Source organism: Falco biarmicus, chromosome Z (genome assembly GCF_023638135.1).
Source record: "Falco biarmicus isolate bFalBia1 chromosome Z, bFalBia1.pri, whole genome shotgun sequence".
Lineage (NCBI taxonomy): Eukaryota > Metazoa > Chordata > Aves > Falconiformes > Falconidae > Falco > Falco biarmicus.
The window spans coordinates 34098643-34115102 of NC_079311.1; the positions used below are offsets into that span (position 1 = coordinate 34098643).

A 16460-nucleotide genomic window follows, 5' to 3' on the forward strand; every position below is an offset into this window, starting at 1 on the left:
AATAGACATGTAAAGATTAAATCAAAATTATATGCAAATATTAAGTACCCTTAAGTTTGTTGCTGCAGATATGGTAGTCCCTGATTCTGCTGGAGTTTTGGTACTCACTACAGAACTCAAGCTATGTGAAATACATAATGCTTTGAATGTAAAGAGTGCATAAGTAAACCTTGTTGCGGGTTAAGTTTAAATTTTAGCGTCTCATTTTCCAGCAAATAGCATTCATAATGAAATGTGATTTCTGTCTTTATCACTATTCCAAATTTGAGTGGTGAGAAAAACTTACACTTGTTGTGTTTGTCAGATGTCTTTTGACAACTGTTTTAGTTTCTTCTGAAAAATGTGCTTTTGTAAAACACAAGATTGTTTTCATGTTTAGAGTGTTGTGGTGTATAATACTCTAGATCTTACCTTTGTATTTCACTTGTAACTCAAATAGTGTGACTGCTTAGGTGTATAAGTACTTTAGTGATGCGATCAGTGGCCTGCTTAAACATAATAAAAGGCATTATAGATTTAATGTTTTGAAATGTTTTAATGTTGTGCTTGATGTTGGGGCACCGGTGTCCTAACAGAACTTAATTAATAGAAAGCATGGGTTTAGGAGCTTTGTGCCGTGTCTGAATTTTGTTCTCTTACAGCCCAAAGCAGCAACTGGGGTGACTGGGCAGTTGAGTGCTACGGGTGATGCTTGTGTGGCAACCGAAATGCCCGTACCAGTCACTGCACTGATACCTGCTGCTGCCTCCGTACTGGCTCCTGTCTCTCCTCCACTACCATATACAGTTGCTTCTGAATCTGCACTTGTGAGTGCTCCTGAAGAAGAGCAGCCAGAAGGAAAACCACCTGAGATGCCAGCTGCTGCCAACCCACTGCTAACTGAAAGGTATGAATGAGCCTCCATAAACTGCTTCCTTGTCCATTTCTGTTGCTTCTAGGTTTGATTTTTAATTGGAATTTTCCATCACAGTGTTAGTTCAATCATTTTCTTGGTCCTACATAAGTTTTCTTCTTAATTGTAATTTCAGTCTCTGGCTCGGGTATAACATTACTATTGTAAGAAGTGCCCCTCCTTGCTGTACCTTATCCTGTGGGAAGTGTGGTTTTGGGACTAAAACTATGGAGTGGAGAGTGAAATGACAGGATTGGTGCTTCCATTAAGCATTTCAGAGTTACTGTGGCACAAGTTTGTTTTCAGACTAAGGATATTCACCTGTGTATGGATCTGCTGTCAACAAAGCTCTTAAAGACTTGGGAGCTTGTGTCCCTGTCCTGTTCATAGGCCTCTGGTGTTTTGAATCATGCTGGTTAAGTTTGAACCGTAAGTTCTTTACTGCTGTGAGAATCTATTAATTTCTGGAAAGAGTTTTTTCTTCCAAAATGTAGGCTATTAATCTTAATTGTATAATGTCTTAAAGCTACAAGCTTATTTGTTCTAAATGTTCCTTGATCCATCTGCAGGTGGCTGTGGGAGTTGGGATAGCTTTTAACCTCAATTCTCTACTTCTAAGAAAATCAAATGCCAGTTAGAGGTTTCATCCCTGTTGTACACTGGCGTGATTTTGCTTGCTTTAAGTTGCTTAAGTGTTGCATGGGATAAATGTGTTGCTAACTGATTTAATGGCCCTTGAAGTGCTGCATAGCATCAAGTCCTTGGTTTTTTTATATGCTAGTTTTCAGTATTTTGTGTTAAGTCAATACTGGTGCACAAGATACTAATTTTTGAAATGTTTGTATTTAAACACTGTCCAGTTCTGATTTGATGAGAAGGAAGCAACTTACAATTGTCTAATATCCTGAACATGTAATCAGAAATTTCTTGTGTTAACTGATGATGTAATTTTGGATTCTGAGAAATTAACATCTTTTTAAAATGAAATACAAGTGAAGCTTTATTTATCAGTCAAATAATTCAGGTCTTTTTTTAATGTTAATGGGTGGGGGGGTTTGCTGCTGTGTTTGTCCAGTAGATGTAAAGACTAGATTGATCTTTGATATTGAAACAGTGCTTTTCAGGTTTTTGATGTAGAGACTGCAATTCTATACACCGAGGCTCCCTTACTGTATTCGTACATACTTAAGAGGAAGCAAGAGAATAATTTAACAATACATTGTAGTTACCACCTGCCTTGATTTCAGTGAGTACTGTTTGTTTCTGATTTGCTTTAGAAGTTAAATTACTAAGGCTGGTGAAGATTTATTGAGCTGTGGACAGGCAAGCTGGTATCCCGTTTCGCCTTTGATCTTTTTTAGTTGTAAATCTTACTGGTGATAAGTGAGGCATTCTTGTTGGAAACATTTTTTTTTTTGCATTAAAAAAATGCATCTCTGTAAACACCTTGTTAGGTTATTCTTGGCATCTCCTGAAAACTGATTCAGATTAATCTGATCATCTTTCACTTCCTGATAGGAGTTGCAACTCTGGTAGCCTGATAGATGTAAGACTGCTGCAGCCCCATCTCTCCAGGTCTATCAAGCATCAAGATTGAACTGTATTCCCAGTACATACACAGAATATGTATATACCTATGTATATACCTGGCCACGTAGCTTAACACAGGCAGGAAAACACCAGCACTCAAGCAACAATAAAACACCAGCGGTCACATCTGGCTTCCCTCTGGCTACTTGGTGCAAAACCCACTAGCGCAAAATATATATGTACAGACATATAAACAATATGAAATTTCTCCAGTAGCTGGCCTCAGATAGTCTTTTGATAGTTTGCTCCCAGACCTCCCAGTCTCTTAAGTTTTTGATACCTGGGTGTGTGACTGCCTGAGCCCTGCTGATACTCAGATTCCCTTTGCTTGCACATGCACACACGGGGGATCCATCCAGGAACTGGCTGTAGACATGCACTGAACCTGGTAGCTAGTGCCTAGATTGCCTGGCCTCCTAGTTGCTTCATTCATGGACACGTGAACAGATCTCACTAGCTGGTTGAGGCCTATAATCTTACCAGTAGCTGACGCCAAATGTTACAGTCTTCCCAGCAACTCCTATCTCAGACCCTCCGAGCTCTGCAGCAGCTGACTCTGTCTTGCAGCCATTCGATACCTGACTCTCAAGCGTCTTACCCTACTGACTGTAGTCAAGCTTGATGTTTGCTGGTGATTACACACATGCCAGTGTATGCATCCATACAGATTATGCATACACTATAGTCTCTTCAGTTGCTGACACCCCAGGCACATGGACCCCTTGTGGCCCCTTCTCCAGTTGCTGGCACCGAGACTTCCACAGTGTCTGGTTTCTGCAGTTGCTGGCTCCACAGATATGTGGATCCTTCTGACCCATGGTTCCCTGTACAGTTGTGAGTGCTTAGACTTCTGTACACATGTGCATGTAGATTAGAGAGACACTTCCACCCCAGCATGAAGAATAGTTAGAAACATAATTTAATTAGAAGGCAGGATGGACTGGTGATGAGGTACAGGGCCTGGCCAGGCTAATGCTGTTCACATGTGACTGGCCCTTTTTCTCCTCTTTGCTCTCTTTACCCATGGTTTTCATCTGCAGGGTGAACTGATGCTTCCCTTTCCCTGCCTTTGGTTGTTCCCCTAGATGTCTCATAAGTCTTGTACAATCCCCAAACACTTTTTCCTGATGCCCCATGTTGAGCTGTACCACCCTGTAGGCAGTAATGCCTCTGATCTGTAAGGAGACCTGGAGACCTGCTCCCATCCCTATCACGGGTGTCACCCTGAGACCAAAGGGCTGATGCTTTGAGTTGCAGCCCTTGGAGGAGCCAGGAAAGGGGCATCCTTGGCTTTGAATTAATTCGGTGTTCATGGAGGTGAGCCTTTAATCCTGTAATTTAACAGCTTTGATAATTTGAGGTGGAGTAATTGCAAATGCTAGCAGTTTATATTCCTGGGAAAGTAGGATACCGAGATTTTAATAAGTGCTTGCCACTGACTTCATTGGGTCCTCATTGAAGTCAAACTGGTGACTGTGGGGAAGAAGTTAGTGAGACTGCTGTGTACTTCTGAAAATTCACCTTGTTCTCCCACCCTTTAAAGCAATCAAGCAAGTAAACGGCTAATCCCTGAGCAGATGGGCAAGAGTCAAATGACTGGGGGGTAGGGGGGAACGTTGGCCTTCTGTTAATGGTAGTATTGTAAGTTTGTAAAATCTGATCTCACCATAAGACCGAAAGAGAGCTCTTCAGAAAGCTTTGTTGGTTTTTTTAGAAACAAAAGGGGCTATTAGAGTTACAGCTGCTGCTGCTTTTTTGAAAAACAGGAAGTTTTCCAAAGTTTTGTAATTACCATTGCACTTGTCTTCATCTTACAGTACAACAGGTGATACATCTCGATCAAATCTTTTTGAGGATGCTATAAGTGCACTTGGTAAGTGGAGTGTTTTTTTAATGTAGACGTTATTTTGGTGCAGCAGAAACATGACGGATTAGCAGATGCTGACACTCTCTTCTGTATCTGTCATTGTTAAAGTTATAATCAAAATACTCTTCTCTAAGACCTAAAGTTGGTATCTTAGAATCGGCATCAAGAACTTCTTTACTGAAGAATATTTCACTTCATATATTTTTATTGTGTAAAAGGAAGATCTTTATCACTCCTGTTTTTTCCCCATTTGCCTTAATTTCTTTTCTAACTACTCAATTTGAAGTGGCTTGAATAGAAGACTGGACATAAACATGTATACTCTTTTCTTTTCACCTTTACTTCTCACTATGCAGGTCTGATAAAATGGCTGCCTTAATATTCACTTGTTCTAGCTTTGACAGTACTGTCTTTTGACACATTTAGATAAATTCAGCAGATCTGCTGCACTCTGCTGGCTCCATATACTTACAGTCAATTCACTTTTCTTTTGACAGTTTAAATATCTTTGTCTCCTAGTGGAATAAACAGGGTAAAAACAGTAGTAAGTTCTTCCCCTCACTTATGCAGATTCTGGTAGCTGGGAAATCACTAGGCAAACCCACAACTCCTTACTCCTACTTAATTTTTTGGAGGTTTTTTTTTAGTGTAGCAAACAAAGACACAGAAATAAGGGAGAGGTGGGGTTTTTATTTTGTCTTATATCTGTAAAAATTAAGCTGCCGCTTGCTTCAAAAGTTAAACTAATTGAAGACTTTGATTTACATTTTTGTGTAGGGGTGTGTGGATATACTGGAGGCAGATCTTGTGATTAAGCAGTCCAAGGTGATTTAGGAGCAGTAGTCATGTTTTACATGTATTGGTGGTAGCCACCAGGTTTAGTCTATCTAACTGCAGCTTAGGTCTTAAGACTATCTGATTTTGACTGAAGAAATGTAATAGCTACTGTTGGAGACAACCCGTCAATTTCCGTTACTCTTTTAAAGTGACTGCTGCTACCAACGGTGCTGCAGGCTGCATTAACCATTAATCATACCTTAGTGGCAGAGATATGGTCATCACAAATACTCACATTAACAATAATGATCAACAAGTTTAATTAAGCTGGTGGACTTGATTCAGTTATCTTTTAATTGGGGAGGAAAAAAAAACTCTTTCAGTGTAGCAGGAGAGCATCACCTCACTATTTTATGTGGAAGTTGTTTTATTGGTATGTGATATAGTAAACCCACACATCCCTAACAGTTTGGAAATAACAGGCATGGAGTGTAATTTCCTGGGTAAGCATACTGCAAGGTTTGTTATGCCAGCAGATTTTCAAGGACAGTTGGTATGAACTCTGTGGTTCTTATTCTTTAGAAACCGTTTTAAAAGGAATTTGCTTGCACAAATCTATGTAGGCTGGTTTTACATTCTAAGAAGGATCCTAGGCGTGTTTTTACTGTGGTTTCTTGATTACGTTGTCTGAAGGTAATTGACTTCACATTAAAAACAGAGATTGGTTTCTACTGATTTACTTTTGTTTTCAGTTAGACACTGACTGAAAAACTATGTGGCTTTCTGTGCCACAGGAAGATACATATCCACATCTTGCAGTTCCTGTGCAACCATATCTTTCGCTGGAGCAGCCTAAGCTTTCTTTTTAGGGCACGGGACAGGAATTAGTGTGGGGAGTGTGAACTGGATTTGAAAGCCAATCCAGCTTTTAATATGTTTTTTGAAAAATGGAAGCAAAGAGCAGAATCAGTTCAGCATTGACATCACAAATATTCCCAGTAGTTCTATGTAGAAATAAGCATGACTGTATCATTACATTGTGGCGTGGAATTCCTGAATTACTATTCTTGGTCTGCCTTCTTCACAACTTTGGTAAGTAGACTGTATATGGAGTACACAGAATCATAGAATCACTTAGGTTGGAAAAGACTTTTGAGATCATAAAGTCCAACTGTTAACCTAGAACTGCTATGTCCACTAAACCATGCCTCTGAGCACCATATCTACAAGTTGTTTTTTTTAGACTCTTCCAAGGGATGGTGATCCTACCATGTCCCTGGGCAGCCTGTTCCAATGTGTGACCACCCTTTCAGTGAAGTAGTTTTTCTTAATACCTAATCTAAACCTCCCCTGTCACAGCTTGAGGCGGTTTCCTCTTGTCCTATTGCTTCTTATCTGGGAGAGGAGACCTACCCCCACCTGTCTATAACCTCTTCTCAGGTAGTTGTACATGTGCCTAAATTTGCAGTAATTCTCTTTCCTTCTTTGGCTTTTAATTATGACTTATGTAGTGGTCTGTCCAGAGCAAGTTGACTTTCTTGTATCTTTTTTTCTGTACCAAATCTCTCATACTGTTCTAGCCTCTACCTAGCTTATATTGAAAGAGCACTACAGAAACGTTGTAGTAACTAATTATAGATCAAAAGGTGTTCTGTCTGCTGTTTACCTTTCCTATTGCTAACAATCTATAGAGGTAAAGTAATGCTGTGTTAAGAACAAGCATGAGCAGTGAGTTTAACAAAATCACTATATTGGGACAATTGTTGGCTTGGCTTTCTTGCGTCTCTGAAGATACATACAGACGTGTATCTTTAGAACAAAGTTTAGGTGATTTTTTTTTTTTTTTTTTTTGTCTTTGAGAAAACTGAGGTAGATGTAAAATGTTTGATCTAGTAGTTGTATATGAAGATGTGAACTTACCATTCCTTAAACTCAGGTTGGCACTGTTATTTTGAAGTCTGAGCAGTAAATACTCAAATTAACCAAGGGTTGTAAATCATTATTTATCTTTATAGATAACGCACAAGTATCCTTGGGCTAGGGTTTTTTTACTTGTTCTTGAGTATATTGCCCTTGGTTGTTTTATTTAGAAGCATTCTTTAAAAATCAGGAAATGTGATTGTGGTAACGTTAACTTGAGTTAAACACCTTCTCCCTAGGGGAATAAAACTTGATATTTTCTTTGACTCCTCTGATTGTGACTTGCTTGTCTTAACAGAGGAGCTCCAGCAGTATTTGTTTCCTCTACTTTTTTAATCTGTCGTTTATGGTGACTGTTAATAATTTAATTCTCTTGCCACTAATTTGCTATTGTTACAGAGTTGGTAAGGTTCCACTGGGATGAGTAATACCTTTATCCAAGGAAGGAAATGGTATTTTAATGTCTGGATTTGGGTTTTTTTTTCTGTCTTTGCATAAAAATCTTTAAGGAGTTGCTTAGTTACAATTTATAATAGAACAGTTAATTTTTTAATTAAGCCTGCTCTCTGCTTTTATGGAAGATAAATAAAACATATTATGAATAGAAATAATAATTTTTCCCTACACTACCATTAGTGTAGTGAACAGTTGTCCTTAAATTGCCCGATACGTAGTATATGTTTTTGTCCTGATGGCTGCAGGTGTGGGCCAGTTTTAGTCCATTTCTTTTGTAAGAGGTGAGGGGATTTGATATGATAGATGTCCAGTCAAATATACCTAAACTAAACAAGAACTTGTTCTCCTGAATCCTCATTGAAATCTTGAGTGACTTTCCTAGATGTAACTTTCACGTCTTCTGCCTGACTTGGGTTGGTTGATGTGAAGTTGATTAAATGACTTTGATCATCATCACCAGCATGTAGCAATATACAGTTGTAATGTGGTCATGGCTATTTGTCACCTGTTTAACCACATTATAGTATAAAATCTTTATTTGGAGAAACCTTAGTGGCTAACAGCAGACTTCTGCCTAGAAAGCTTAATTTCCAAACTTGCACTGCAGATGTTTCTTGATTACATCAGGAATTAAATATTAGCTGTGAGGATGCCCTTGACCTTAGATGAAAGCATAGAGGGAATATTACTGCAATTATGAGTATAGAAGTATCACGAGTGCTGCTTTTTTCAATAGAAGTTTGCATTATGTTCATTACCTTCTACTATTCCAATCAAATACATAATGAAACCATCAGAATATATTTGGAATTAAAGCAACAGAACCATGGCAAATTTAATATGAGCTGTTCTTTACTCTTCAATGAATAACTCAAATTTGGGTAGAAATTAAATCTGTCCATTGAAACTTCTTTCTGCTTTTTTGCCTTATTCCCTTAAAATGGTGATCATGTTACCTCTAGTGACAGGTCAGTCCTATGAGAATATGGTGACTGAGATGATGTTAATGGGCTATGAACAAGACGAAGTAATTACGGCGCTGAGGGCCAGCTTCAACAATCCTGACAGAGCAGTGGAATACCTTTTAATGGTGAGCAGTTCATGTTACTACATCTTATTCTTTCACTTTTTATTTTGTCCTCACTAAAGACTAATTTTCATTTACTTGTGTTTTTGAATGTTATCCAGCCAGTGAGTAATGCACATCTGTAGGGAGAACAGTATCTAAGCAGGGAATCTGGAAGGCTGAGACTGGGGTTTTGAGGGTCATAGTGTGTTATAGACAATACTGAAGTAATCTCTTAACTACCTCTATCACTTCTTTGCTTTTATTCTTAGTTGAATTGCATGAGGATGTATGTAAAGTATGTCCAGTTACAGTGATAGTTTTAACTGCCAGTGGCTGGCTTAAGGAATGATTTTTGTGTCACACAGCAGTGACAGCATTACCTGTATTTTTGTATTGGTTTCTATAACAGCATAAAGACGTTTTTTAAAGTTCCAGTTCATTGTTTTTACTAATTACAGACAGTGTTCTTAATATACTTTCCAAACAGAAAGTTTTGAGAGTTATTTGTGTTTAACTTAACTGGTGTGCTGTGGAGTTTCTTTTTTTTTTTTAAAGAAACAATTTCTCATTTGATAAATATGATTTGAAGGGTGACATTAACGTCACTGGTGTGAGAGGAAATAGAGTAGCTTCACTTTAATTGATCTTGTGAGTTGTTTCAGGGGCTTTTTGGGTTAGTTCTCATTGTATACCTTAATCTGACAGGTGAATTGTAAGCACCAGAGAATCTGTCTGGGGGCTTGTTGCTTAGTCGGTATTTCCGGTGCATTTAGTTTTCACTCTAGCATACCATTTTTTTTCAGTATGGTTTGTCCTTATTCTAAACTGAACTTTATTAAAATCTTGAAGCTAGATATCTTGAACCAGTCCTTGCAAAATAGAGATTGAATTTTTGACAGATTGGTAAGAAAACTGGCATTTTCATCTCTAGTTACAAGACTTTTCTTTTGTTAATGAAGTTTTTCTTCAGTAGTTACAAGTCACTGGCATGCTTGCTGTTTATGTTAATGATCCCAAGACTTTAACCTGCAGTTTTTAAACAGACAACACATGTTTTGAGTATGTGAATGTAAGATGTTTGGGTAGTATTAGGCCAACAAAAGGTAATAAATATTGTATTGCCCTAAGGGTGAATGCAGTAGCTCCTGTCTATCAGCCATAAGTCTGGAATCTCAAATGCATGGCATCTCAAAATGTTTGTTTTTCATGCCTTAAATGTTGTTTTTACTGTTCATTTAGTCTGTCCATGCACCATAAATCCAGTGTGTCCTGCTAAGTGTTGGGCTTGTTGTGCATGTGCCAGTCACGTAGAGTGCTTGTACGCTCAGTCTGGTATTTCCCTGCTCTAGCTTACATCTGTTCAGGAAGTCCTGAATAGAAATAGAACATTGCTACAATACAGTCTGACAAGTCTGAGCAGTTCATTTTTACTCCTTCAGTAGGTCCTCTGTTTAAAATGACTTCTTCTGTTATATAAGGTGGTCCCTTTCTGTCTTGTGTTGTTACCTCTTACTGAGAATATCTTTTCTTTGTTGTTCCTCTTCCTACTGGAAAAGGGAGTAGGGAGGATCAGTCTTGCTCTTAAAGACCATATTAGCTGGCAGACTTCTCTGGTCCTTCTAGAAGAATCCTGCTGCTGCAAATGATCTTTCTAACTGTTCTTGATCTGCTGAGGTCTAAACATGTTCCTTGCCATCCGGCTGCATCAAGAAAGCTTCTCTTTAGTTAATAGCGGTCCACTGATGACACTGTTCTCTGACCCTCTACTTCACTTGCCTCCAAATGATCAATGTTATTTTATGTATTCTGCAGGGTAGGATTAGGATGTTGAGAGCTCTTAAGTGTATACCACTGTCCTGGTTTAAAGAATCAGTACGCCAAAGGTACTTGTAAAGTGTTGAAAAAAATTTTGGGAGAGTGTCTACGCTTAAAGCATAGCTGTTGCTTAAATAAACCCTGAAGATTCCACTTGTCTGTGGTTCAGATGACAAGCTTTTTGGTTTTCATATCGTTGTGGCTGAGCTTCTAGATGTAGTCCTGTTTCCTTGAGCTGTGGTTGTGAAAGGAGGTCTCCATTCCAGAAGACAACTGTTTCTTTTTCTATGCTCCAGACTCATCTTTCAAGGAATTTAGGTTCAGGTTTCTTTTTGACCCAAGATTTTCTAACCCCTAATTAAGGAGTCCTGTCTCTTTCCTCCAACAACCAGACCATTGGTTGAAGCCTCTTTAGTTTGGAAATGTTTAGGAAACATTTCTTACTGTGAGGGTAGTCAAACACTGAACAGGCTTCCTAGAGAGGTCTTCAATGCCCCGTGCCTTGTTGGTATTTGAGGCATTTGGATAATGCTCTTAATAATAGACTTTAACTTCTGATCAGCACTGTAGTGGTCAGGCAGTTGGACTAGATGATCATTGTAGGTCCCTTCCAACTGGAACTATTTTGTTATAGATGTGCATGTTCGTTGCACTGGACCTAATGTGATTATTACCCTGTGGAGGGCAATGTCAGCTAAAAACTGCTCTGGGGTTCAATTAAATATAAACAATTGTTTATTCCACCTTAAGGCACAAATGGCCTTTTGCTGTCTGACCAATGTTTACATTCAAAATTAATTGCATGTGAATTGGTATGCTTTATTCTATTGGATAGCTGCATGAATGAGGTGCACGCACTTCACTAGTCTCATCTGATTACAATTGTACAGTCTAGTTTACTCAGAGTGATAACTTCAACTTATATTAAAGACTTCAGATGATCTTCAAGATGGCAAATGGTATCTTAAGTAAATTCGGTTGAACTAATTCCCATAGTCTTTCTATTCAATAGCAAACTCGAGGTTTAAACAAGCATATGCTGTTTGATTTGGGCACTGATTGCAGTAACAAAATAAGTCTATGAATAGGTGAAATCAACCGGTTATTTCATGAGATTAATCCCAAGTTCCTACATCATACTTGGATTCCCAGAAATGACTGATCTAATGGGAAAAAGGTATTTAAGCAGTGCTCTGTAAGGCCCTAATAAGAGAGTTACCTCAGGGTTATGTCATGAATGGAATTTTCTTCTCCCTCTGTGGAGGGAGGGATGTATAGCAAGCTGACCAAGCCATATAATGGTAATGAAATACATGACAAGAAAAACTTGCATTAATTCCTGAGTGGCTTAAATATGGACTTGATTAGGTGATTTATACCTTTTTGTGCTGTTTTTCACAGGTGAGGAGGTGAAGTTTTGCCTGGAGTACTATCCAGTTCTCCATTTCTAGATGTGGCCTTTATATTGTGTATTTCTCCTTTTTATTCAGTTATAGTGATGAATGTACCACGTGAAGAACATGTTATAGTAGGATTTTTAACCTACATAACCATAGAAAATCACTGGTAGGTAGGTTTGCCAGACTTCTTCATTATCCAGTTACACTGAAGTTCTGTGATTATTTCCACCCACACTGCTTCTCATGTTTTGTGGTTCCCAAACTGAAGAGTGCCTTCTTCATTTGAGGCAGGTGAAATATGTTAGAGCCTTCTCAGACTTCTCTGGACTGAGTGTGCTGTATGAATGACTGTAGAAAAACAGATAATTTTTTTTTTTTTGATGCCCTGGAAACTGAGTGTTGTGAGGTAGCGGATCTTATATAGTCTTGTCCCTTTGGGGTTGGGTTTAACATGGCTCCCCCCACTATTTCTCTTGTGTTTCAAGAGGTCTGCTGCTCTGAGTCTGCCTCTTGGGTTCCGGTTGGGCAACTTCCCTTGCCTATACCATGAAGGCTTGTAGTCCTACAGGAGTCTTTCTTGGTGTCTTCACCATGGCAAGCTGCCTAACTTTCTAGGCTCCATGGAGGAGGATGGAAAGGACAAACTTAGTGCAGGAGTTCAGTGACAGTAGGGCAAGCATGATTAGGATGGGAAGTTTGAAGGATTCTCATGCAGGAGAAAGGTAATGTGGTAAGGTTTGTCTCTGTTGTATAACTCACATTCTAATTTAGTTATTGTTCTTTAGATTTTTTCATTTCATCCTCCTGAGCAATTAATTTCCTATGAAGTTGTTTGCACATTAAAAATAAACGAAGTGCAAGTTAACTGGTTTTTTAACTGCTAAAATTTGTTAACATACAGCCCTCTTCACACTTCAGATACAGTAAATGACTGTTGTAGTGCTGTCACATTGAGCAAAGAGGTCCAAAGAGCCATGTTCTTATATCTCAATTTCTTGCCAGACTATATGGCATCTATAATCTTACTGTCAGCATTGTGTGCTACAATTCTGTTGCTGTAATGTAACTTCATTTGCATAACAGTATAACATATTGTAACGGTGTATTTAGTTTGACTCACGCATATCAGATATCTTAGGATTCAAAGCAAGTGTTTGTTTATGGAGTAAAATGTATTTTAAACTCATGCAGTGCATGCTTTATACCTCACTATACAAACCATATTTTTTGTGTCATAAAATTAAGCTTTTCACTGTGTTCTTTTCCAGTTGCAAATGTGGAAGCATTAGTGTTTTTTCCTTAGTTTTGCAAACTAAGTAATACACGCGGTAAGCAACCTTTTAGCATTCCGTAGGTAATTATGTGAACTGTGGCTTTAGGGTATACCTGGAGATGATCAGGCTGTGACTGAACCCCCTCAAGCAGCAAGTATTGGTGCCTCTCAGACTTCAGTGGAAGTACCAGTAGAAACTACACTTACAGCTAGTTCATTAAGAGGTAAGAAAGGTTATATTTGAGAGCATGTGGTAAACACACTTAAACATTCTCTTCTTCAGTGAATTTTTAAGTTCTTGGTGCTTGTGAACTGATCAAAGTGAATTGGATAAGAGCTGTAACATGGAAATTCCAGGTGTGGTACTTGAAACAAATGGCTTGTCGGATATGACCATATCTGGAAAAAAGTATGAAATTCCTAAAAATGCTGGGAACTTGAACAATTCCTTTGATTCAGTATTCTGGATTTAAATGTAAGACCACAAATGTTGAGAGGGTTGTGTTTTCTCTCAGTTAAAACAATGGTTTCCTACTTGTGCTAACTGCACTGTTGACTGACTGTACTAATGCGTTTACTACTTGGAAGTTGGAATATCAAGGAAGAAGCCTGCAATTACCTGCAATAAGGTAATAAAGTATAGCACCTGAGACCTTCCATGACTCCTCACTCAGCACTGCGGCACATGGACAGTGTGATTGGTGCCTGCTGAAGAGAACTTTGTCTTAAAGGAAATAAATACACAAAAGAAGCATATCCAAGAAGTAGTAAAGATCTGTCTTAAGCTGTGGCAGAGATGGTGTTCAAGACGTAAGCCTTAATAGAGGCCAGAGTGTTAAACATACAGGTAGTAGTGACAGGCATACATGACATCATCCATAAAGAAGGAATGGGGGAAATGGGACATTTCAGAGCGCTTCAGACAGTGCTATGTTCAAGGCAGTACCTGACAGTATAGGACAGGGGTCCTCACACTTTTTAACCAGGGGCCGGCGTGGATGCAGTGGCAGGCAGCCATCTGCGGCTGCTTGGTTTCCCCCCCAACCCCCGGGGGGGGGGGGGGGGGGTGTGTGTGTGTGTCTGTAAATACCGGGGGCCAGATTGAGGACCCTGGGGGGGCGTATCCAGCCCGCGGGCCTTAGTTTGAGGACCCCTGGTATAGGATAAATAGGAAGGCAAGGCTCGCTTAAGGACAGAACTGACCTATTGAAGGAGGTAGAGAACTCTTCTGTGGCCATAGAAGGAAGACAGAAGGCTCAGTAGGTGTCTCTGAATGAGGTTACTTGGAGACAAAGAGAAAAGTGCTGGAGATCAAGGACAGAAGGTGATTTTCTCTTCCCCCAGCCTTCTCTTAAGATCCACTGCGTTGTTTAACCTTAGTGTAAAGAATTCTTGCTTAAAGCTAAGTAAACTAGTGTGAGGAAGCAAGCTCTTCAGTGAGGAGTGTATTGCCACTTTTATGTCCTTTTTCTATCAACAGTTACAGTGTAGGTATGTGTCTTGTTAAGAATCTTGGTAAAGTTTTAAAAAACAGGTTATCACATTGTTTTTCAGGACATCCACTTGAGTTTTTACGAAATCAGCCTCAGTTCCAGCAGATGAGACAAATTATTCAGCAAAATCCTTCTCTGTTACCACCATTGCTACAGCAGATTGGACGGGAAAACCCTCAACTACTACAGGTGAACCTTAACAACAATAAAATAATGCTGCTAATTTTGACTTAGCTTTACAAGAAAGGGATGTGCTGATGTTAACTTCTATTGTTGGCTTTTCAGTAGTTGTTGCTGTACAGAATATATTTTCTATGACAGAAGTGAGTCCGAGTCTCTTCGTAAGAGATGTAAAGGGCATCAAGAAAAGGGAAGGGTCACTGCAATTGAACTGAAACATGAAAATGCATTTCTTATGGTTAGATTTAATAACTTTTCTCTATATACTTTCTACACATTCTTTTTGCCTACTTAATTGACTGAAAATAAATATTCTTATTTGCCTGTTGGCAGGCTTAAACATGCTCTATTTCAATGTATTTCTTTATTCTCCTTTGTGTCACAGCAAATAAGTCAATATCAGGAGCAATTTGTTCTTATGTTGAATGAGCCATTTGTAGAGTCCTACCAAGGTTCAGGTGACACTGATGATGGTCCCATCATTGGAGCAGAAGGTGGAAGTGATCATATGAGCTACATTCAAGTAACACCTCAGGAAAAAGAAGCTATAGAAAGGGTGAGCCTTTCTTTGAAGTGTTGCTTTGATGTTCCTGGTGTTGACTCATGTGCATGCCTAAGACATGTCTTAACTTAAACTTTGTTTAGGCTCAGTACTTATGCGTAACTTCTGATATTTTATATTTGATACTTCATAGCTGCTGTAGTCTTTCAAATCACGCTCTTGCTTTATAGCAGTTGAGTCTAAAATCTTTTGAATCTGTCCTACTGAGAAGATGCAGTCTCTTAAGTGATCAGAGGTCATCTGTAATAACTGATGATTGAATGGGTTTTCCTGAGGAATGGGAACTTGGCAAAAGCTTCAGTACTGTTCCAGATCATGCTAAGATAGGTTTCTAGGTACAAAGGTGTGTCCGCATGAGCACTGTTTGCAAAGGACTTGGATAGTAAGAGCTCTCATAGTTAAGTAGGTTAGTTGAAGTTGCTACTTAACCTCCTTATTTGGCTATCCATGAGAATTAGTTAATTTTAGCTTTCTAAAAATACAGGTAAGGTAAAAATATCTATAAAAATATATTTGGGGGTGGTACGTTGCGTTCATAAATGCGTGTAACACTGACTAAATACTTATTTGCATAGATGGCCGTGCCTCTGAGACTTTTTCTTAGAACAAATTGCAAAGACTTATCATACTGTGGTAGGGCTATTGTATATCAAAGACAGTGGTTTTTTTCAACTGGCAAAGCAAAAGGTTACATAAGGATCACCAGAAAAGAACAATTTTAATGTGTCAATTCTATAGATCTCAAAGAAACTTCTAATTTTTAAAACTGCTTGTCCATTTACTACTTCACTGATTATCCTCTTTAGTCTGCTACATTTCCTTGTAAAACTATTTTATGCAGTAGAACATTACCTCCACAACATGTTCCAAAACCCAACAGACACTTGTATGCTTCTTCCCCTTTCCATGGAACACACACCTCAAAATTTAGGTGTCCTAGTAGTACACCTGACATGTTCGTGCTGTTTGTAAGCATGAAATTAAATCTAAAAGTGGTTGATAAGGGATAATAGGACATAGTTTCTTGCAGAGATTTGATCTGCCCTGTATGTAAAATGCCTTGCAGGTGCTGTGAGGATTTTAAGAAAATATCCAAATAGTTGTATGTACTTGCCTTTGGCTAAAACAAAAATTGGTTTGCCAAACGTATTTTAAGTGAGGTGCAG

General features: G+C 38.8%; 1 protein-coding gene across 1 annotated transcript in view; it reads left to right on the top strand.

Annotated features, from left to right (window-relative positions):
• RAD23B (RAD23 homolog B, nucleotide excision repair protein) overlaps positions 1-16460 on the top strand; it is a 35176-nt gene that overhangs the window by 17726 nt on the left and 990 nt on the right. Inside the window, exons 4-9 of the mRNA XM_056324309.1 lie at positions 642-886; positions 4300-4355; positions 8465-8592; positions 13166-13283; positions 14614-14741; positions 15118-15288. Coding sequence (XP_056180284.1) covers positions 642-886; positions 4300-4355; positions 8465-8592; positions 13166-13283; positions 14614-14741; positions 15118-15288 — 846 coding nt within the window. The remainder of the gene's footprint in view (positions 1-641; positions 887-4299; positions 4356-8464; positions 8593-13165; positions 13284-14613; positions 14742-15117; positions 15289-16460) is intronic.